We start from the raw sequence: 23,642 nt of genomic DNA, 5'->3' as shown, positions 1-23,642 counted from the left end.
AACACATTTTGCTTTTTAAGATGGGCAAAATCATAAATCAAATTTACTTTTTCCCCTTAAAATAAACTAGAAGATACTTTATAATTAAAGTTATAAAAGACTGGTAAGGAAGAATGGTATTGCCCCAACACTCATCAACCTGAGACAGGATGGTTACAGACTTAAGATCAGCATTCGATAAATACAAAGATTTCAAGGCAGCTAAAAGAAGTGGATATATAAACTCAGGAAAGAGATATAATTTCTCTAGGTGCAGGTTATTTACCACTAACTACAGTCTTACAGGCTCAACCCAGCAGAGTCTGAAGAAGCACACACATTTTTAAATGTGTTAGAAAGCCATGCAACCAGGATGCATCTTACTGAGGTCTCTGCTCATGTGTGCCTTACTTCACAAAGCACACTGAAGTTCAGAAGTGATTAGCAACAATCTTACGTTCTAGATATACAATCTATACCTAAATATGTAAATATGCTAAATAGCAGACAAAAATTATATAATTTAGAGCATGCACTTGAACCAAGCTATCTAAATTATCAAGTATCAGTCCTAGATTCATGGTAGATGAATTAGGCTGTGTGATAGTTCCACTGTATAAAAACACTCCAAGTGGTCATTTTAACCACCACCAATCTTGACCACTGTCATCTTCCTCCTCTTGCCCCAAATGAAAGAGATGTACGAAGAACTCACCATAGATAAATTCCAAGGTGATCCACATGGGAAGTTGCTAGAAAGTCTCCAGTTGGGGACATAGTAACATTTAGAGGCGCTGAGTCCAACAAAAAGCAGTCGATAAGGCTACAAAAAGAGGTGTAAGTACTTAAGCTTTATTCATCATAAAGGTATACTTTGAAAAGGGGTGGTGGTGGTATACACATATCTTTTACTAAAAGGAATAAGCAATAGAAGTTTTTTTGTTTGTTTGTTTTTGTTTTTACAAATTACAACCAGTTACCACTAACCACTGCTTTGTCAACTCAGCTCCTGTGTGAAAACAATTACCTTAAGGGGAAAGTTGGATACATTAAACAGACTAATTACCTGGATTCACCAGTAAGGAAACTAGAGGAAACAATGTTTTTCTCACCCCAGTTTGGTATACTTATTGGGAACAATTTTAATGATAGCACACACTTAGAGGAGGGAGGGACCACTGCACAAAGTACACCAACAATCTACGTACATCTTGATAGTAAGCCACTGAGCGTTTCTGAGCAGATAATGGTAGAACCTTCTATTTAATAAAGAAATTTTCCAACAGAATGCAGACCTTATTTGAACAGGGAGAACCGCGTACGGTAGTAATCACTTAGCAGTAAAGAACCTCAGCAGGTGGTTAGTGGCTGCAGGAAGTGGAAGCAGGCTAGGGAGCAAGAGACTGACGGGAGCACAGGGCGGCAGGAGGAGGAATAGAATACCTTCAGAAAAGTAGACTGGGTTTTGTCGTGTTCTGTATCTGTGTCTTACTCTGTGCATGTCTTACAGGCATGCGTGTATGTGCACCATGTGTGTGCCTGCTGGAACCCTGGAATGAGGTTATGGGTGGTTGTGATGGAGCTACTACTGTGTGTGCTGGGAATCCAACCCTGGTCTTCTGCAATAGCAACAAGTGCTCTCAGCAGCTGAGCCACATCTCCAGCCCCAGAGTAGACTCGTTAGTTTTAAACTCAGCTGTTTAAAAAAAAAAGTCACTGTGTCAAAGACAATGCATTTTTCATGGGAACATATAACAAATATCTAAATTCAGGCTCTAGTCTCATACAAGTGACTTAACAAAGAAATAATAGCAATTTTTAACTCTTCTCTGCTCCTGTACTTTATGCTTATAAGTGTCCCAATCCAAGCACTTGAAATGACTAATTTAATTTTTATAACCCATGACATACAATCATCATTATCATATAGATCAGAAAGCCAAGTTTCAGTAAGATTTAAAAACTTGTTTAAGATAGAAATCAACTGAAGCAGGAATAGTGCCCAAGAAGACTGCACTTTTAACCATAACTGGAATTAAAGATACAGCAGGCAGTGTATACTATCTTATAGTTACACACTATAAGCAGTGTAACTGTCCATGACAGCTCTTCCTTCAGGTAAGACAGTAAGTGACATGTTTGCTGAAAGACTCATTAACAACTTAAATAAACCTTAAGTGGAAAACCCAAAATGAGATTAAAAAAAAAAAAAAAAAAAAGATTACAATTAGGAGTTCTGGAAACTAACAAATGGCAAAGTGTGTCTCAGATGTGGGAAAGGAAGAGCAATAAGCAGTCTGGTTTCTGCTTATGTCTGCATGGGAAGCTCACGAGAAACATTGTGTTAGGGGACAGAGGAAAAGGAAGCAAAATGCTGAACCACTCCAAAGTCAGGGATGAGTAAACTGCCAAAAAGTTTACTTCCCTTCATCTAAACTACCCAGAGCAGACAGTATCTTCCCAGTATATAAAACACAAATTTCCTCATTTTAACTTCTCTCCTTTGTCTTGATGCAAAGCAGAGGTTTAAGCATGTAGGATCAAACTTCCTACCATGTTCTAATCCACCCGTTCAGAGAATTAACTGCTTGAGCAAACTTGTCTACTCAAGAACTCAATTTTGTTAATTTCCTTGTGCAACTTCATTTCTACAGCTGTGCTGTGTGGGTAGGCTGGCCTTCCACTGTGTGACAGCACCAAATTGAGGAAGACAGTTTCCACATATACAGCATATTTTCCTGTCACCTAAATCATATGGCTTCAATGTGCAAGCTTAATCCAGAGTGAAGCTAGGATAATCCTATAAAATTAGGAGTCCCGGGTATGTTGTTCATTGCCAAAGTGATGGGACCACTTTCTACAAGAATCTTCCCTAAGGAGAACCAATGAAAGGTTCTAACTTATGAGAAATGTTAAGTGCTGGCTTTTCCAATTTTTCTCATGTTAAAGTTCCATAGACTAAAGCTGAGGAAGGATTGAGATAAAACAAAATGCAAACTTCAGTAAAACCATTTAATTTTGTGTATTTCTCACCCCCTATGAAGTTCAGCCTGAATTTCCAATTGATTGGAAACCAGAATAAAACAAAGCAGTCTGCATTAGCCAGCTGGCAAGACTTCAGGGATTATGAACCCTACTTATACACGCACTCGGTAAGCCTGGTATGTGCTTTAAAGAGGAACCACTCCACATGGGTACAGCTGTGTGGGACCACATTCACATGCTTACTCACACATCACTCATTGTTTAGCTTACACAATAAACCTACTCGTTGGATTTTTAAAAAACTTTTTAATATCTTTTAAAATTTTTATTTATTTACTTTATGTATATGAGTACACTGTCACTGTCTTTAAACACACCAGAAGGGAGCATCAGATCCCATTGCAGATGTTTGAGTGACCATGTGGATGCTGGGAATTGAACTCAGGACCTCTGGAAGATCAGTCAGTACTCTTAACCACTGAGCTACCTCTCCAGCCCTCATTTTAATTTTTAATTGAGGATACTTTACGTGTATGGATGTTTTGTCTGCTGAGGCCCTGAAACTGGAGTTTTGGACAAGTGTAAATCACCAAGTGGGTGCTGGGAACTGAAGCGAGGTCCTCTACAAGAAGAGAGGGTGCTTCAACTGCTGACCCATCTCTCATTCATCAAATACCGAGCATGGTAAATAAATGATGAAAATGCTTAATAAAGGAACAACAAGGAACCTCCCGGTACGATTTTAAAAGGGGGAACCTAAACAATTTAACAGTTCCCTAAGGTTCTCCAATTAAATACTAATACTGCCCTGTTACCTGTCTTCTAGAGGAAGACACTGGCTCTGCCCGAGACAGCACAACACAAAGGGACCAGGGCTGACATGAAGGCCCTTCCTCCTGTGCTTATGCTCAGCGTTTACAGTACAATCCACTTGGACAAATGACTGACAAATCTCTTTAAGGTTCGTTTTCCTAGCTTGTCCAATAGAACCACTAACAGTAGCATGCTTATTAGGATACCAAGGAAGTACAGGGTGAGAAGTGCCCAGTAACAGTGCGGGTTGGAGGAGACTAGACAGCATCAGCTGTTTGATACTGTTTGGCAAGTTATTTGCTCCACTCCAAATTTAAATCAAAGAATTACTTGTTTTTAATAAAAATATACTTTGTTCAACTGGTGATTTCACTTTCTTGTAACAACTTGATGTCTTAGTATGTCTTGCTCTTGCATTAACCTTAGTGTTCATCTAAAAAATACATACTTAAAGTTGAAAACCTACCACAGTTAAATCTACTCAAGTAGTTACTGAAACAAAAAGTTCAGCAAAAATGTTACTGCTGAATCAAAACTTCAAAGCTTTAAATGCTACTTTCAGATCCTAGTTTTCCATTCCAAAGATAAACTTGCTACCCAAAACATCACTAAATTCCAATTCTGTAATACTAGCTTTTAGAAAGCTGCAACAACAAAAGTTCAGGGGTAATAAACTGCCAATATTTCTAAATATCTTCAAATTTTGAAGCTGAGGGCTATCTGCATTTTACTTCAGTCATGTTAAGTGGAAAATGACACACCTGTGACAAAAGTCCCTCATGATTAGGGCTGGGCTCACTCCTGGGTTCTTCAGCTGTGCTTACTCTAAATCAGTTGCACATGCTGGAAGGTGGGTGTGCTTTCTGCCTATAGCAAAGTTACTGGGAATTGAGAAATACGGGTTTTCCTTTTTAAAGGTCAAACTGCTTGTACATGTGTAGTGAACTAATTCCTGAGAATGAGCCGGAGTAACAGTGACTTTCAATCTTGAAACACATTTCTGACACTGTCCCATTACTGAAAGAAGAGAGAAAAGCAGTATTGAGGAAATCCAGGGCTTTTGACCTTGTAATTAAACTCAACTATGAACTATAGCACAAAGCCTTAAAATAAAATGTGTCTGGGCTCTACTAATGTGTCAAACCACATGATGGGTTTTCTTAAGACTTACACAAACCACCTCTGGGTCTCTATTTTGCAGGAATGAATAGGAGAGATTTGCATTTTCCTTGCTATTTTTTATCATGTTAGTGCCTGATACTTAAGAGACCCACAACACTCCACAAACAAAACAGTGCCAACTTCATAGCTATAAATAACAGGTAAAAGTCACATGTTCACACAATGACTGAGAAATCATCTGTGGGACTTAAAAGTGAACTCACCACCCAGAAGGAAGGTCCCAAGTCCTAACAGAGCAATCCATCGCAGCGCTTATCAACCAGCGGCCATCAGGACTGAACGTCTATAATATATGCATTAGTAAGTATATGAATACACGTATATACATGAACACCTAAAGTATACAAAACTTAACAAGATTTTAGGCTTCATGAAATGGTAAATGTGACTATGCAAAATATAAGTAGGAATTATATAAATAAAAATATGTTTCCTATATTACTTCCCTGGGACTTACGTCAGTATTAGGTTTTTAAGTGAATTACTAGCTCATGAAATTAAAAAGATTGTGTCAATTTTTGCAGCACTGTGTATTTACCTAAGGAATAGGCCGTGACTACACATCATTATTAAAAGTAAATTTTAAAAATATTCATATATTCTGAGAATATATAGTTAACAATACTCTGCAGTCTAATTTTAGCTGTAATTTACATAGAAATGAAGCTAATACTATGTCTCTGAAAGCTGTCTCTTCTACTATATTCACACTGCGGGAAATTATCTAAATCACTACAGTCTGAAAATAGGGAATGCAAATTCTGTTAAAAAATATTAATAAGGAAATCCTATTTTACTTGTTGCTTTATTTAAAAATAACCTTTTCTCCCTTAATGAAAATTTTATTTCCAAAATAATTTAATGCAACAATGATCAAAAATATTTCAAACACTGAGATAAGGGATTCCTGATGCTACTTTAAGTATCTGTTACTAGCTATAAAAGGTTGGACAAGGGATCCTCTTCCATGGAGTGCTGAGAACCTTAGCTTACATAAGAAAGACCCAAAACTGTAAGGTTATGGCAGCAGATAACACAAGATTTACACACACACACACCCCACAGGGTTACTTACTAGCAAATGTTACTGCAGTAAATTCAGTGCTAATTTATTCGCAGGCTGTAGCAAGATTACTTAAACTCAAACTTCAGGGTATAGACAGCTCAATTGGGGAAGGGGGTTGCAGACAGCACAGGATGGGAAAAACTGGCTCTCAGAGATAGGCTTGTATTACAAATGCTAACACATTTGTTTTACACTGTTCAACAGAAGTGAAGGCCTCTGAGTAGGACAAAGGAAAGACACAAGTGGAGAATTAAAAGCTACGAAGGGCGGGAACAGGAAGAGCGAGCTGACTAGGACTGATGGTTTTTAAAATGTTACTTCAACATAACACCCCAGCCCCACCCTGGTTCCTCCATATACCATCAAAACAAAATCTATCCAAAGCTAATTTTGACAATCTCCAAGTCATACAATGTAAACACTGATCAATTTCTCCTACTTGTAAAGGAAGAGGTAAGGGACTGTCAATTCTGACACCTACATTTACTTCTGATAAGGGACATGGTTGTAAACTACTGGATTTATCATCCAGTAGTTTTCTTATTTTTTTCTCTTTCCAAATAGTGGACTTGCAATCAGTACTAAATGATACCATATACTTAACAGAGCCCTCAGTTAACAATTTCAAGGTGTTTAGATTTATTTAACTAAAATATACTTTAGAGCCAGCTTATATGTTAGCTATCATAAATCCATTACAAATAGAAAAGACAAATAAATTCTCTCAGCTTAGTTTAAAACAAAATGAAACATTCACTCCACAAAGTATATTTAACTTTATTTAAAGACAAAAATAAATTCTGGCATTAATACTTCAATCTGATAGTACCAATTTTTTTTTAAATAAACTATTTCCTAAATTTTTCTTAAAATCTCTGTGAAAATTAGCCTGCAAATTATCATTCATTCTGAAAACCTTCTTACAATGGGAATAAGGATATTAAAAATAACCGATTCAATTATTTAAACATCTTTCTCCTAAACAGGAGATGAGTGAGCTGATCTGAAAAGCTGTTTGTTTTACCATGTCATTTATTTGGCCGTGGTGTCCAGAAAACTCTCTGACGATCTTCCTAGTCTCTATGTCGAGGACAGCAATGGAGAAGTCATCCATAGCAAGGCCCAGGATGCCGCTGGGAAGACAACGTGCACGTTCTCATAAACAGAGACAAACAACTGTGACATTGTTAATTGTGTGAATTGAATATATCTCTGACGAAATTAAACTATACAGTTATTTACTAAAATGCTCTTGCTTTCATCCCACCTGGCAGTGTGCGTGCGTTAGTTAGAAGGTCTCACTAACATCACAATGGCAATCTTTGCTAGTATAAGAAGCAGTTTACCTGTCCCTGTGTAGCAGCATCATATTTGGAGACGAATCAAGGCCCAGAGAGTGGATCAAAACTTTGCTTTTAAAGTTCCAGAATTTGAGTAACCGTTCACTTCCAGCTGTAACCACCAGCTGGTTTAATCCATCCACGGCAACACCTCTAACAGAGCCGGTGTGAGCTTTTTAAATACACATTGAAAGAAAAAGAGAAGTCAGTCTCTGGCCAAACAATATAGCAAGAGAGATCCCTTTATCTGAATACCTGATGTCCCATTATTGATAAAACCTAAAATCTTGAAATTAAACCGAATTACAAAGCAGGGAGACAACTCTAGCTATTAGGATGTGAAGGCAAAACCAGTTGATGCCATGACAGAGAATTTAATAAAATAGTTAATATTTGCCTAAAGCAAAGAAACAAAATAATTTATATCTACGTCCCTCTAATCTCTTCATGACTTTCCCCCTTTGAATATTTTAAAATGGAGTTTGAATCATATGCAACAGTATGAGTCACACGGAGAAACCCATTTAAACCTTATATTTAAAAGAACAAAAAATTCAATACCTTTATCATCTCCAAAATTTCCTCGATGTATACCAGACTGCATGTTATACACATCTACAGCTCCTGAAGAGAGGCCAATTATTGCAAAGTTTCCACAGGAAGTTATATCTACTGCCTTTAATCAAAATAAATAAACAAACAAACAAATAAATAAATAATAAAATAATAGGGGGGTACGTTTAAAATCACACAGAAAATAATATTGCTTTTATTATACATATATCATAGTTTCCAAAGTTCTTTCAATTATTTGTCTCATCTTGATTTACTAGTTTTCTTAAATGTAATGTATATATTACAGTGTACAATTCTATTTCCATTTTAAATTAGTATGAAGAAATTTATCTAAGAAGGGCTGGGTGGTGGTGGCACACGACTTTATTCCAGCACTCAGCAGGAAGAGGGCAGGCCGGTCTCTGAGTTTGAGGCCAACCTGGTCTATAAAGAGAGTTCCAGGACAGCCAGGGCTATACAGACAAACATTGTTTCAAAAACCCAGGAAAAGAAAAAGAGGGGAAAAGGAAGGAAGGAAGGGAGGGAAGAGGGAGGGAGGGAGGGAGGAAGGAGAAAAAGAGAAAATCATCTGAAAGAGGCTGGAACACTTTTACTCCTTGTATGAGAACTGTTATATAAAACTATCCAGGTAAACTTCCTAAAGAAGCTTAAGATTTCTGAGGTTTAGAAATCCATAAAAAGCTTACGATTTGCTTTTCATACAGGAAAATACTACATACATACTTATAAAGCAATCTGCACAAAATAGGGTGAAATGCTAAACTATACAGTAATAAGCATTTTCAAAACAAGAGATATCCACTAAGGATCATTAGACTGAATAAATTTATCAAGGTTGCAAAATGGATATGCAAATGTAAATTCTATCTTGATATATCAGTAATCAGTATATTTAAAAGCAATTCCACTTATAATAGCAAAAATTTAAAAAACAAAATCCTAATTGCTGTTTCTGTAAAATTCATAGGAACAAAAGAGCCAAGTTCATCCTCAGAGCAGAGCAGGTCTGGAGGAACCATACTTCCTAAGGCATAACGAGGCAGGGCAGGAGCTGTTCTGAGCTCATACAAATAGCCCAAGACCACATGAAAACATGTTTGACTTCACCAGCCCTACAGGAAATCAACGCCACAGGGAGACAGTACTTTATATCAAATCTCAAATTAAATAAACTCTACAAGTTAGAAAAGTTGACAGTGTTAAGGCATTATAGCGCCAAACCCTGGTTCTTTTGCTTTTGTTTTTTCCATTAGTAGTATTAGTAAACTTAAAACAAAACTAGCGTAGGGTGGTTTGTTTTCTTTTTTTGTTTTATCTTTGTTTTTGGGCTTTGTGTGTGTGTGTGTGTGTGTGTGTGTGTCTGTGTGTGTGTGTGTGTGTAGCTCTGGCTGTCCTGGAACTCACTCTGTAGACCAGGCTGGCCTCAAACTCAGAAATCCGCCTGCCTCTGCCTCCCGAGTGCTGGGATTAAAGGCGTGCGCCACCTCGCCCGGCTCGTGTAGGGTATTTTAAGGAGAACATACCATAATCAACAAGGTCACTTACTGTTGCAGTGAGGTTGCTATTTGTCTTTACACCTCTGGGCTTGAGAAAATAAGCACCTATTGTAGACCTTTGGTAATTCCAGGTTGAGCAAGACCGCTTCCCTTGATGGCAAGCAATGATACCATCCCAGTCACTTTGACGAGCTTCCTCTGAAAACACAGTAAAGTCAAAAATCAAAATGCTTGTTTGGGAGAAATGCATTCACCTCTGAGCTAGGTGGCAAGGAGCCCACATGCACATATGGTACCAAGACACAATAGTAAAACAAACAGGCTAAAAAAAATTATAATAATAAAGTATGATACCATGACAGTGTTTTCTAAGGGGACTCAAGAAGAATTTACTGAAATTTTAGAATAAAGATAATAGCTTACTCAGAGTGGTAGTAAACAGAAATTAGCAGGCAAGATAGAGGCCCTAGAGGTAGGGGGCCCAGGAGTGAGTAAGTAGGGGTTGGAGTGATGGAGCAGTGGTGAAGAGCCCTGGCTGCCTTTGCAGAGGACCCAGGTTTGATTCCCAGCACCCACATGGTGACTCACAACCACCTGTAACTCTAGTTCCAAGGGATCCAAGACCTATTTCTAGCCTCCATGGGTACCCAGCACATTTGTGGTACACATATACACGTGCAGGTAAAACAATAATACCCATTTAAAAATGAATTAACATTTTTAAACAATAAAAACAATGACTAAGAAAAACTGAAGAGAGCAAGTAGGTAAAGTATTTTCTTGAAATAGGTGGAAGAAAAAAAAAAAAAAAACTAGCCAAAATACAGGGATCTTGATAATCACATTTAGAAGATGTAATGGTCTGAACAGGAATGGCCCCCATAGACCCATGTGTTTGAAAGCTTGGCACATAGGAACTGGCACTACTGGAGGTGTGGCCTTGTTGGAGGAAGTGTGTTACTGCGGGGGTGGGCTCTGAGGTCTCATATATACTCAAGCTATACTCATTGTGACACAGTCTCCTGATGCCTATGGATCAAGATGTAGACCTCTCAGCTCCCTCTCCAGCACCATGTGTGCCTGCATGTTGCCAAGTTTCCCACCATGATAACAATGGACTGAACGTCTGAAACTGTAAGCCACCTGCAATTAAATGTTTGCCTTTATAAGACTTGCCATGGTCACGGTGTCTCGTCACAGCAATAGAACCCCTAACTAAGACAGGGACTATGACACCAAATGTTACTAATGGGTGTTATAAAAAAAAAGGAGATTAATACAAAACAATTCTTGCTAAAAGTAACTTTTTCAGTGTTCACACAAGGTCAGCATTCACTTAAGGTCACCTGAACATTTAATAAACAGAAAAGTTTATTAAAATAGAGGCTATGAAGGCATAAAAGCAAAGGATTTCTAGGAACTCACCAGCAGCAAACTGTGTGATAGGTGGGAGCCTTACTGACATGGTGTTCTGAAGTCCTTTCCGTTTAACTATCTTTTTGTTTACTAATCCTAAGGATGGATGAAAGGGACAATAGGAAAGTTCCTTAATGAAAAATTATGTTAAGAAAATATTTTTATTGTTACAATAAAGATATTTTGTTACAACAAGATATTCCCAATTAAGTTGGAGGCAAATCACAGCTGACATTACCACTATCAGTAAATAATTTCTAAATTCAGTCATGAAAATAAATTGTATGAAATAGTAAAGATAAAACACTATTACTTTTCAAAGATACTATGGTCAGAGTCGAATGAACCAAAAGAAATAGTGCCGGCATAGTTTTCCTCCGATATTACAGAACCAATACAAAGGGTACAGAACAATACCAATTTAAGTGGCCAACACTATAGCAGCAATCAGATAAAAATGTTTCGTGCCATGCATATTAGCAAAAAAGCCTGTGATATGCCACTGAGCAACACTAAGTATAGCAGCACCTTGAGAACTCCAATCCTTCTCTGAAGACCACACTGTCCTAGGTGAGAGAGCTGTGAAGAAACCCCTCTCCACTTCACTTCATCTCCCTGAGAGATGTGGATATGAACACAGGCAGGGCACGGGCACCGTCTAGTAACGCCTCCTCCACCCACTTTTCACAGTGTTATCCAAGAGAGGTGAACTAATAAGAACTTCCTTCAGAATCTTGAACTTGGTTTTCTTTTCTGTCTTTCTGTTTTCTGACCAGCAACTTGTTTTCTATCTTGTAAACCACTTACCATGACCCAAGCTCTTGTTGAATTTTTCATGAACTGTAGAAAATGACTGTAGAGTCCCATCTTGACCTATTAACGTGAACAGAAAACCCAAAGTCAGATCATCAAAACAGCAGACCATGTCAGAAAATAGGTCAAAATGAAGTCGTGTGAGAACTGAGTGCTTGTGAGAAAACTCTAAGAAAACTTGTGAACTCGGTCTTTTCAAAACAAAGGACTGTTCATGGCATGTGTTTTCCTGCTCCTCCAAGGTACAGGAGTGAGTTTAGCTCAACAGATGTTATTCAGGTGCCGCTATGAGAAAATGCTTTTGCATGTGTGTCTTGTTCTTGTGGTTAAACACCTTACTCATGTGAGTCTTCTTAACCCTCAGAGTATAAGTTGCCTGAGCTCTGAGTGAATCTGTCTACTGCATGAGACTTTTGTTGGTCTCATTTTTAGGCTTCACTCTCCCAGGTTCATGCCACCAACTAGAGGGGTAAACAGTGCCAATCCTGGAAGTTGGCAAGCTAGGTTCTCTGAAAAGCTACAATTTGAAACACTTCAAAGAGCCATTTAAAAAGAAGAAAAAGTTTGTAAATACCAAACCAACGGAATACTTAATTCCTAGCTCTTAATGTTGATGCAAAATTAATGCTAGAAAGCAGAAACTCACTTGCACTTAAAATCTGCTGTCCATTTTGTCCATAATATCTAATCTTGGTAAGAGAAGCACTATGCCCCATTCTGAATCTCAACAACCGTCCTTCACCCGCGGGGCCGTCAAAGATCCATATCTACAAGAAAATACAGTGGTGAATTGCTTCAACCATGTGCCATCTGCAGGTACCTGAGTCACCCTCCTCAACACATTAGCAGTGCTGCATTGAAGGCTAAGCTGTAACTCTTAGCCACTTCGAGGCAGTCATGTACCCTGCTAATAAGCTTCTGTTTCCTGTATACCAATCTCATCCCACACTCCCTCAGTCATACAGCCAAGGGTGAGCTACCAAAACAAACTCCAATAGGCCACATGCACTTAGAGGAGGACAGCAATAATCACAATACCCTAAGAGCATTATCAGCGCCATTTGTAACAAGCAACGGCTCTCTATGGAGAAATGTCAGCCCAGATATTGCTGTAGAGTGTGCATTTCTCATTTGATTAATTAATTTTTTGTCTTCCAGATCCCAGAGTCCAATATGGCCACACGGGCTTCCAGCTGCCATTATTGGATGACCATCTGTTAATAAAACAAAAACATTAACAAAAACATCTCAAGACACTGCCTACATTTCTGTGTCCTTTTCTTCAGTATTTTAATTTTTATTAAAGTACAAATATGTTTTTAAAAATTCCCTTATCTTTCTAATGACCAATTAAGTATTCTTAATTCTAATTATTAAGTAAGTTAAATGTTACCTGTGCGAAATGAAATGGAAGTAATGGGTCCCCAGTCCTGATGGAACTTCATTAATGTTTCATCATACTTAATGTTGTGAATGACAACTTGACCAGACACAAGACCAATGGCAACAACATCCACAGCTGGTGCCTGAAAATCAAATGACTCAGCCCCTTATTTTCCTAAATAACTTATTAATGATGCATCAAAAGAAATGACATACCTTCTAAAAGGGAGAAGGAAAAACCCAGTGATTCTGGCACTACCAGTTATTAACATTCAAGTATTTAACAGTGTGTTCTCCAAATTACTCCCCAGCTTTCATTCTGCTAATCAGTCTCTTCCCACCCCTTAAACAATGCTGACTTGGTTTAGAAAACAATTACACAGTAAAGAGGACTGTACGTGAATTCACTACCGTTTCTGACTACAAGAGCTGGGGAGAAAGGTCAAATCTTAAAAACATGGAAAGCCTTGCCACAAACATGGAAACCTGAGTAGCCAGCTTTATCAAAAGAAAATAGGAAAAACCTAGAAAACATGCTAATGTTTCATAATTAGTCTGTTCCAACATTAACAGCCAATGATTATAATGGTCTAACAGAGAAGGCTTCACTTACAAGTTTTGGTCTTAGCACAGATGAATATTCAGTATAATTATGCAATGAGTCAGGCCATACATTTCTTTAATAGTCTATTAAGTGCCTACTACACGCTAGACTCTAGAAACTAAGGATAACAAAACAAACAGGATCCTTGCCCTCCTGATACTTCCTGGAGTCTTCAGGGGATATCATCAGAACAGAACAAATTAAATGGTGGAACGCAAATAAACTGAACTGGGGCAAGCAGTGCATATTTTAAAAAACGAAAGCTATACCAGCAGATAGTCTGCAGATGCACACCATGCACACACTTGGCTGACTAAACACGGAAACAAAAGCAGCTGTTTATGGACATCTACCATCTAATAGACATCAGAATTTGGTCCCAATTATTTCAATAGGAAAGTTCAATATCCTGATAAATTCCTCTGTATGGCCCACAGTCTCACTTCTACCATAGTTATTTCTGTTCTACATAAGGCACTCAATGACATGCTCACAAATAAAATCACTAGGAAATTCCAAGCACGTAAGATTACACAAACCTTTCTAGCAAAGGCATTTCTTATTTTCAGTTAAGTTTCTAGAACACTATTTCATTCTGGGTAATAGTTTAAAGGAAACAAAGCTAAGTGTTAATGCTTATTTAAGTCTAAAAACATTGATATTCTAGGAAAGTAAGAGTGTCTCCTTCTAGCCTTCTTTCTTCCTTAGTTAAAAAGTACTAACCTGTTGAAGAGCTGTCACTCCAACTTTCCACCCTGGAAATGTATATAGAAGCTTACTATAAAGGAGAAAGAGAGAAAACATTTTTAAGAAAAACAAAATCAACTACGTATTTAATAAAAGTAACAGGTGCTGTTTTATCATTTTTACTTTTTGATCAAGGGATACTATCCTTTTTTTAAAGGATACTTTACTCTTAAGTATGTAGGTGTTTTGCCTGCACGTTATATATATCTCTATGTGTACCCCATGTGTGCAGTGCCTTTAGAGTCCAGAAGAGCACCCTGTAGCTGGAGTTAAAGACTGTGAGCTGTCATGTGGTTGCTTCTGGAAAAAGTAGCCAATGCTCTTAACCCCGGTGCCATCTCTCCAGCACCCAGGTGCTATTTATTGAATTCTTGTGTCACTCACTGTTCTCAGAACATATGCTAATTTACTTAGTATTTAAAATGAAATCACATAAAATAAATGCTATCAACATTCACCATTTTCCAGAAAACAAAAGAGAAGTGCACTGATGAAGCTAAGGCAGCAGCATATCCAGTAAGTAATGGAGTCCAGATGGATGTTAGCCCCATAACCTGTAGCTTATTACTCTTAAAATAACATGATGAGCAAGAGCCACTTCACAGTACAGTAACAAAAATAAGGTAAGAATTTCATTTTCATTATAATTTCATTATTTCTAGAAACATTACCACTGATGGGAGTAGGATTTGTATATTGCATGATTATATAGGGCAATTCTAATGCTGCCCTAGGTTTCAAATTCTAACCAATAATAAAATAAGGTCATGAAACAAAGATACCTGAAAACATAATGATCACTGAAGTATTAAAGCACATATTTCAAAGTAGAAATCTGCAGAGTTTAGATTATTCAATAATTATGCAATAATACTTAAAGTACAGCAAATAATGCAAAAGAAAAGTCTAAGGAAATAACTTTACGGACAGAAACAGATCTTGGTCAATAACTCTGAACCTAGCACAGGGTCGGCAGTCAATGGTATTGAACCGAACTGAATACTGACTGAGAACTATGAACTAGGATGAACATCAAACCTTCCCTTTGCAAATGTATGAAGGCTTCAGAAGGACAACTGGGGAGGACTCCAGTATTTTATGTGCACATGGTGAGTGCCCCACGTATGTATGTACACCACATTCACACTTGGTACCTGAGAAGAGGGAGACACATTCCCTGGAACTGTAGTTACAGGCAGTTGTGAGCCACCTGATGTGGGTTCTGGGAACCATACCCAGGTCCTCTGTAAGAGCAGAAAATGCTCTTAACTACTGAGCCATCTCGCCAGTCCCTTGTTTGCTTTTTGAAATACTACATAAAGGTTGAGCTGCCTTCCCTCCTCTTTGGATAAGTTTTCAAATAACAGATAAATATATATTTAAAATCATTTAGGCAGTCTTCCATCTCTACTAATAGTGGGTAGTCATCACATTGGTAGTAAGTAAAGTAATTTGTATAAAAAGCATTTCTACTAGACACTGTCCAATTACACTATGGAAACCTTCACTATAACTATTGAGCCATTAGTAAATACTGTTCAATGGCCATTTCCAATGCCACCCATCATGTCCCAGGACAATACGTCAGCCAGCTCTCACATATGCTGTCAGGGGCATACTGCAAAGGTAATAGAAGGTTAATGCAGTGAACAGAGGCTTCCCAACCTTTGAGGGAGTAGTAGGTAAAAGACAACATGAGAGTAAAAGCATTTAGTGTAAGTGCTTACTTGGACTTTATATTCCATAACTGTAGGCTTCCCTGCTCACTGCCCAGTAGGACTTTATTCAAATAGGTGCTTGGATGCAAAATTGTAGAGATTTTAAAAACTGACTTGTCAAAAGTCAGCTGAAGGTATTCTTCTACAAAAGTAAAAGTTATTAACATTATTTATGAAATTGTGTTACACATTTTCATATACTTATATCTACTACATGCAAGTAAATATAATACACCAGAGACGTAATATAAATAAAAGACTTACATATTAACCTATAACACTTTTAAGAATTATTTATTTTGTGTATGTGATGGCACACGTATACACAGTGTGCATGTGGAAGTCAGAAGACAGCCCACAGGAATTGATTCTCTTAATCCACCATGCAGGACTAATGCAAAACACTGGGTCTGGCAGCAAATGCCTTTATCTGATGAGCCATCTCACCAGCCCTTTATCCAATAAATATTTATTTTTCTATTTATCTAAGAAAAAGTTATTCAATAAATATTTCTAAAAAATGTGATAGGGCAACTTGTAAATGTCATTTAGCGTATCAAAAATGATCAACAAGTTCTAGTGTAAATACTACTCAAAATTATACTGCCAAGTCAGTTTACAGAAAGGATTAAAAATAACCTTGGGGGTTGGACATGGGGATTTCTGTAACTCCATAAAGAAGTAGGATAGGATGTTCCAAATGAATCAAAGTATCTGCTTTCTGAGCAGCTCTACCAGCCACTGAAACAAAATGCAAAGAGGCACACTTCATCAAGCCCAACAGTAATGAGCACACACTTCCTCAGAGGCTCCCCATACAGCAGGCGGCAAGCTGAGCCTGCGCAGTGGGAGAGCGGCACAGCCACAGTCATCTGCTGTACAACCAAAAGCCTCTTAGAAACCGTATGCTTACTACACTCAAAATTCCTCTTTATTTTGTCTTTTTATTTTAGTTTATGATTAAAACAATGTTTCAATTAACGTCACAAAAATTTAGTATCAAAGAAGACACAATGGAAAAGGAGAAATACAGGGGTTGGTGTCCAAACTTTGGAGTACTACTTTAAGAGATCCCTGCCTTTCTGTACCAGCAGGTTTACTGAGTCACTAAAAATAGCTCCATGAAGAACCTATTTCATTGTGCTGTTGTAACCTGTCTTCATAGGAAATACTTTCTCTTCCATGAACCAAGAGAAAACCAAGGATTACTAATTCAATGAGGACTTAGTGCACCTCTAAGGGGACTCTCTAGAGAAAGACAGTTACTAAAAGCAAACACACTTACTGTGCCATGGATCACAGAGGGAACAGTAACTTAAAACACAAATGGGCAACTCCATAACAATTCAGGATGGAGCCACCATACCTTATTAAGGAAAGCTAGAGCTATCCTGGTGGTAGGTAGACTCCTAACCATTGAAAATTACACACTCTACTACAAAGAGTACACAGTGCTACTGCAAAGGAATATTAGGTAAATGGCACTGAGTCACATCCTTTAAAAAAGGATGAGTATTTTCTTTCAGATTACAGGATCTCCAAGTACCACAATTTACTTTACTTAAAGATAAAGATATTACCTAAGATTGACTCAAGTGTGAATGTGTATCCAAAACACTTCACAGAGAAAACCACATCCTAACACATCGCCGGCTGGGAGAGGACAATGGAGAATGTATTAGACGAGACAAGCACATTTAACGCACTGAAAGTAGTTCACAATCTAAGAAAAAGGCTTACTCAGAACCTTTCTCCAGACATGCTAGACAGTCTCAGTGTGTTAATGTGTACATGTGAAAACTCTCGTAGAGAACTTACGGTTCTCATAATATTTTTAGCTACATTTATAAGTACATATAATATCTCAAGGTAAAGAAAGAAAGTCTTACCTTCTGAATAAATGTGCCAAATAATAAGAACGCTGTCAGTATCCACTGAGATAACGTGATCCCCAAAGGGTTGCAAAAGATGTATTTCTGCCTTATGGCCCTTAAAAGTATGTACTATCTACAATGTCAAAGTGTAAAAGAGATCCATGTTACTTAGACCATCATGAAATGCTATCCAATTATCCAGAAAGCATGCTAACAATTACACTACTCATGTTAGAAATATACTCCAGCTCTTGCCTGAGACTAAAATGATGACATAATAAGGAACCAGGCCTGTTTAGCTGCTCCCTCAGGCCACTCAATGATATGGAAGTGAAGTATGCAGTAGGAAGACATCAGAAATGAGAGCTAGAGCTCTCTGCTGCAGTTAGAAACACAGGCCTCCTCCACTCTCCCCAATGCTACCAGAGCAATGCTGTGCACCCTAAACACAGTCTGCTCAGAAGGTTGGCCTCCAGACACCTCCATTAGGGGTTTCTAGTAGATATGGGCAAAATAAGGACAGACTATTTTTGCCTTTTATCTTTCTGCTTTGACAAAGAAATTCTTTATAGTAGCTGTCCTTCCACAGCTAAATTCCTTTCTCCTCCAGGGCTTTAGTCACCACTAGGATGCAATAACTCTAGTTTCTACCTTGGTCCTTTGGCTCAAGAGGCAGTCAGTTTCCCCACAGCTAACAGCCCCTGATGGCCCCTGACTCTAATTTGTTCCCCTAAACCCTAAACATACAAGGACTACAGTTATTTTATTGAGTTTTCTTCATCATCTGTGAACACACTGTCTCTCTTACATGAAACCCATCTTCTCTTCCTCTAGAAACTGCCATAATAGGAAAAATAAAGAAAGTTAAGTAGTTCATAATACGAACCTCTTTATTCCGGGCAAATGCAGAGAAAACGTTCCCATATGCAGCGAAGACTAGCCTCCCATCGGCTGCCATGCAACAGATATCCTGTGGAACAGAGTTACCTAGGGAAAAATAGAAAAGAAAGGTTTGTCGTTATGATTGGAAATCTTAAATATACATAAAATACTTTCATAACTATAATTCAAAAATATATATTTAAATAAAAATGAGAATCAGTATAAAACTTTTGACGTCAATATCATAAATATGTATCTTGTACAGAAATAATAGAATTTAAAAGAAAGAGAAGCTTTTTAAGAAATTGGGAAAAAAATCAGCACTTAATATATAAATTGGCATTTGGACATCTAGTAGATATCACTGTGAACATCTTAAACAATATAAAGTTTATTACTACAAGAAAAATTTAAAAGTAAATTGTAACTCAGACTCTGAGAAACTCCATACAGTATTCTATATGCTCACCCTACAATAATTACTTAACAAGACTGTTTCTACTCAAGTCTTTCCCGAAGTAAATATGCCTATTACCTCTAGCCACGCTCACTGATACAATTTCCTAAGTCCTCTTTCATGAACAGGATCATACTGCCCTTTCTTTCTCGTTCCTCTCTTAAGGCTAAAGAGTTTACTACATAGAGGATAGTCTTAAGTACTTTTCGTCTTGAGTGTTCCATTTGGAATTTACACTCCACAACAGTATTTTCTGTAGAACTATCAATTCACTTTTTTACTCAACTTAGTTTACTCTCTTCTGCTTATTTACTTAAAACAAAACACACAGGGCTTTTCAGACATATGCAATGAACTCCTTAAGTCTTGCATCTCACAAGGACTGTATTTGAACATAAAGCCAGTCTCTCTGAGCTTCCAAGCCCTTTAGTCTATTAAACATCTTTCAGAAAAGTAAATATATTTCTCACTGCAAGCAACAAACTAAATTGAGAAACACAGTAGCTGTCCTTCTACAACTAAATTCCTTTCTCCTCCAGGTCTTCCATCCAACAACACAATTCTTTGCCTTGGTCCTTTGGCCCAAGGAGTGGTCAGTTGCCCCACAGCTCATACACCCTGATGTCTCCCTGGATCAGGGGATAATTTGTTCCCCTTATCCTGATCATACAGTGACTACAGTTCTCTAATTTTCTTTATTTGTGCGGGCACACTCCTGTGCACATGTAAATTACCATGTTAATAATTCATTTAGGCAAGTATCACATTAAGTGCTAAAAGAGACATTCTAAAGGATAAAGGGACAATCAGTCTCTAAGTGCACAGTACCACAGAATAAGTAGTAGCAACAAAGGGAAAGGTAATTTTAAGTGCTACAATACAGAACATGTCATTCATTGTTATTTCTGACAAAGTGCCTGAGTCCACAATACTCTGAGTGAAAATTATTAAACAAGAAAAAATAAATAAACAACTAAATTTGTCATAAGCAATGAAGATGAATTTTAGTTGTATAATATTACTTAGTGTGTGCAAGGCCCAAGGGGTTTAATTCCCAGCACAGAAAGAAAAGAATCAGCCATTTAAAAAGTCATGTAGATCATAAAAATAAGTTCTGATGGACTACACCTGAGTGACATGACCCTGTCCTGCCCTTATCATTATTATTTAAGACAAAATAAAAACTATCAATCAAGCAAACATGGACAAATTCACAAGAAAGTACACTTACTTACTGCAACCAGACTAAGTTTCTGAACCTGTTTTTACAAAAGAAAAAGAAGAATTAAACACATTTTCATTAACAAAAACAACTATAATACCTAAGACCCCCAAATTAAGTCATTACCTCCTATATAACTTTGCTACACTATCCTTTCTGAGACTGACCCTAACTCTTTTTACTATTCAGCATGCTTGTGAATTAGTCAGAAGTCATAAATGGCCCTGGGTAGAATCCAATATTGTATGGACATTAAAGTTTAATCTTTACATAGTTTTTATATCATAAAACATTTTGATCTTCCTCCAACTTTTATAAAAACATGAAAACCACTTGTGATTCCTGGATCATAGAAAAACAGTGGGCATGACTAGTTTGCACACTATAACTCAAGCATCTTAGTATATGGGTAGTAATCCAGCTGTGTGACATCTGGAATTTTACTTAACTACTGTACACCCTTGAATTCAATCCTTGGAGGAGTGGGGTTGGGGACTAAAATGCATATGCACATTATAGGGTCATTCAAATAGATTCTGAATAGACATGTGTAAAACAGAATGGAGCCAATTATACAGTAAATGTCCAATAAATATTAGCTATCCAAAGTATGTCCTATCCAAAACTCTGTCTTAAGTTCTTGTATAATAAGCTAATCTGTAGGAAGTCTGAAGGCACAGTAAAAGCAGGAGGAGAAATGGTAGACCAAGCAAGCTTGCAAATGCCCTGAGCATATCAGTGACTTGTACACAAAAGGTTCATGTTTTCACTCTTAAGCTATTTCCAGTTTCGAACAATGCACTGATTGGTTTGACCAGCACAGGGTCTTCAAACATGCAATGTTGTTGTGTAAGAGTAAATATAAAAGCGCACCACAAGTTAGGACAAAAAGAGATCTTAACTGATTTTTCTTTAAACTTCAATACACAGACAAGCAAAAGGCTGTGCCACTTTTCTAATCACAGGGTGAATCTGGAAGCAGATGGGTGGGAAAGTGTTTCTGTGTAACAGAGTAGCTAGAAAGCACCTGACTGGAGACAATTTCAATAACTTTTAACTGAGAAAAAGAAGTTACACTTCAGCTAGAAACTTCAACATAGCCCAAAGTTTGCAAGCAGGGAGGACGCATCAAGACCTGCTTCTACAGGGCGAAGAAGCACATTCTAACCCACTCTTCTCAAAGTTACCACACCAGGCTTTCAGAAACCCAACAGCTCTTCAGCCACACCTGCCCTCAATCCAATTCACCTGCCTCCCAGCCTCCAGCGGTCCTTCTTAATGACTGCAATAATGAATAGGCTATTACAAGTTACACACCATCTCTAAGACGAAAGGCCTTGGCACGAAACGTAATTCTTCTAAGTTTACTCAAGGTTGCTATCAGATAATGCAATCAACCTTTGAGTGTCTACAGTTTAAGAACCGCGCTATAATACTCAAACACGTAGGCAAATTGGATAGCGAGCAAATATGAAGGGGGTCCCTCAACCTTTATCTCACCATCTTCACTTCTTTTACTGTTTCAGTCTTAATTTCCAGCCTTTTTTTTTTTGCCAATTATACAATAGTAATGTCTAAGAAGTCGTCGTCTTGTGGGAAAAAAAAATTATGACCGAGGGAGGATAGGGTCTTGCTTTATTTGTTCACATGCTTAGGGGTATGTAAACAGATATACTGCCCCCAAACTGAACGTTCTCCAGTAGTTTGCTCCTGGGCCAGAAGATTCCTCCGAAACTCGCCTCCAGGTGAACTAAGTGCAAGGGCACAAGGATGCCGTGAGCAGAGAGCGACAGGGAAGGATTACGTAAGACAGGGCGCAAAAAGGGAAACCCTAGGTAGGTGGGAGGCGAAAGTGGGACTATACCGGGGCAGCTCTGGTTCCCGGGAAGCGGGTGGAGGAAATCACTCACGTCATATGTGTGGAAGCTCTTGCCCACGCAAGTCGTCACGTAGAAGCGGCGCTTGAGCGCGCTGTACCGCACCACGTGTGGAACCTCGTTGCTGAACAGCCCCAAGGCCCGGAACCCCGCGAACAGCACGCTGGCCGTGCGGCCTTCCACAGCGCTCTCCATCTCCGCCATAGACGGGATTCCACTCAGCTCGCGGCCCGGTGGCGAGTGCGTGCCAGGAGAGCCGCAACACGCCCCAGGAAGAGCCCGTGCCGGAGCAGGAGAGCGAGGCGTGCTTCCGGGATCCGGAGCCGATGGTACAGGAACGGACCGCCTTCGGTGTAACACAAAACGAGCTCCCCTCGGAGCCTGCGGGCGAGTGGAACTTTGGTTCCTCACATGGCTGGTTTCTCAGTGCGGTTGGTTTCCTCTTGGTTGAAGTGACTCATTTTCAGGGAGGTCATTGGAGTCGAGCTGCAAGTGAAGGAAAATACGCAACAGCGTGAGAAGGACTTTAATGACTTAAGCGGAAGAGACAAGAACTGGAATTATAAACGGAGTAAAACCAAGAGATCACAGGATATTTGTTAAGAAATTGAAGTTAGTGTCGGGCGTGGTAGCGAACGCCTTTAATCTCCCAGGAGGCAGAGGCAGGCAGATCTCCAAACTACCTGGTCTACATAGTTCCAAGACAGCCAAGGCTACATACACAGACCCTGCCTATAAGCAAGCAAACAAATAATGAAAATTAATTTTAATTGATAGTAATATGTTTGTCAAATTCTTTATGGGTTGTGCATACACACTGACCTACGTACACACGAATGATGTAGCAGCTGCGCTAACACAGTTCTGTAATCTCAGCACCAGCAGGTAGGAGGAGGAGGCCAGCCTAGGCTGTAGAGTGGGTTCTACACCAGCTTGTACTAAACAGAGAGGCCTGGAAAAACAATATGATGTGTAAAAAATTATTCCAGGGTAACAGGGAAGAGAACTATGTTCAGTTGAAATAAGATTGATAATTGTTGAAGCTATAAAATTATGTGAGAATTTATCATATCAACCTTTGTGGTGGCCCACACCTTTAATCGTAGCATTCAGGAGTCAGGGGCCGGCAAATCTCTGTGTCCTAAGCCAGCCAGGGCTACATAGTGTGAAGTGTCTGTCTGTGTGGTCTCTCCAGTTTTCTATCTTTATCCC

General features: G+C 38.5%; 1 protein-coding gene and 1 long non-coding RNA gene across 5 annotated transcripts in view; one reads left to right on the top strand and one right to left on the bottom strand.

The window, feature by feature from the left end:
• Positions 1-22,834, bottom strand: part of Wdr36 (WD repeat domain 36) — a 29,768-nt gene extending 6,934 nt beyond the window's left edge. For 2 of the 4 annotated variants that reach the window (NM_001110015.1, NM_001110016.1), the window contains exons 1-17: positions 22,464-22,797; positions 20,563-20,590; positions 18,879-18,979; positions 18,008-18,125; positions 16,128-16,260; positions 14,377-14,431; positions 13,060-13,192; positions 12,705-12,880; positions 12,313-12,433; positions 11,661-11,726; positions 10,863-10,949; positions 9,487-9,635; positions 7,927-8,041; positions 7,372-7,537; positions 7,050-7,158; positions 5,163-5,242; positions 695-802 (exon numbers count right to left, since the gene is read on the bottom strand). In NM_001110015.1, coding sequence (NP_001103485.1) covers positions 695-802; positions 5,163-5,242; positions 7,050-7,158; positions 7,372-7,537; positions 7,927-8,041; positions 9,487-9,635; positions 10,863-10,949; positions 11,661-11,726; positions 12,313-12,433; positions 12,705-12,880; positions 13,060-13,192; positions 14,377-14,431; positions 16,128-16,260; positions 18,008-18,125; positions 18,879-18,979; positions 20,563-20,590; positions 22,464-22,634 — 1,916 coding nt within the window. In that variant the 5' untranslated portion in view covers positions 22,635-22,797. Of the gene's footprint in view, positions 1-694; positions 803-5,162; positions 5,243-6,779; positions 7,159-7,371; positions 7,538-7,926; positions 8,042-9,486; positions 9,636-10,862; positions 10,950-11,660; positions 11,727-12,312; positions 12,434-12,704; positions 12,881-13,059; positions 13,193-14,376; positions 14,432-16,127; positions 16,261-18,007; positions 18,126-18,878; positions 18,980-20,562; positions 20,591-22,463 lie in introns of those variants that run through there. The other 2 variants (XM_006525847.4, NM_144863.4) reach the window with 2 other exon arrangements.
• Positions 22,735-23,642, top strand: part of 4930455D15Rik (RIKEN cDNA 4930455D15 gene) — a 173,646-nt gene continuing 172,738 nt past the window's right edge. The window contains exon 1 of the long non-coding RNA NR_045381.1: positions 22,735-23,042. This is a non-coding gene — a long non-coding RNA (RIKEN cDNA 4930455D15 gene). The remainder of the gene's footprint in view (positions 23,043-23,642) is intronic.

Source organism: Mus musculus, chromosome 18 (assembly GCF_000001635.26).
Source record: "Mus musculus strain C57BL/6J chromosome 18, GRCm38.p6 C57BL/6J".
NCBI classification, from domain to species: Eukaryota; Metazoa; Chordata; class Mammalia; order Rodentia; family Muridae; genus Mus; species Mus musculus.
The sequence above is the reverse complement of the archived record's forward strand: the minus strand, read 5'-3'. Positions and strand labels throughout refer to the sequence as shown.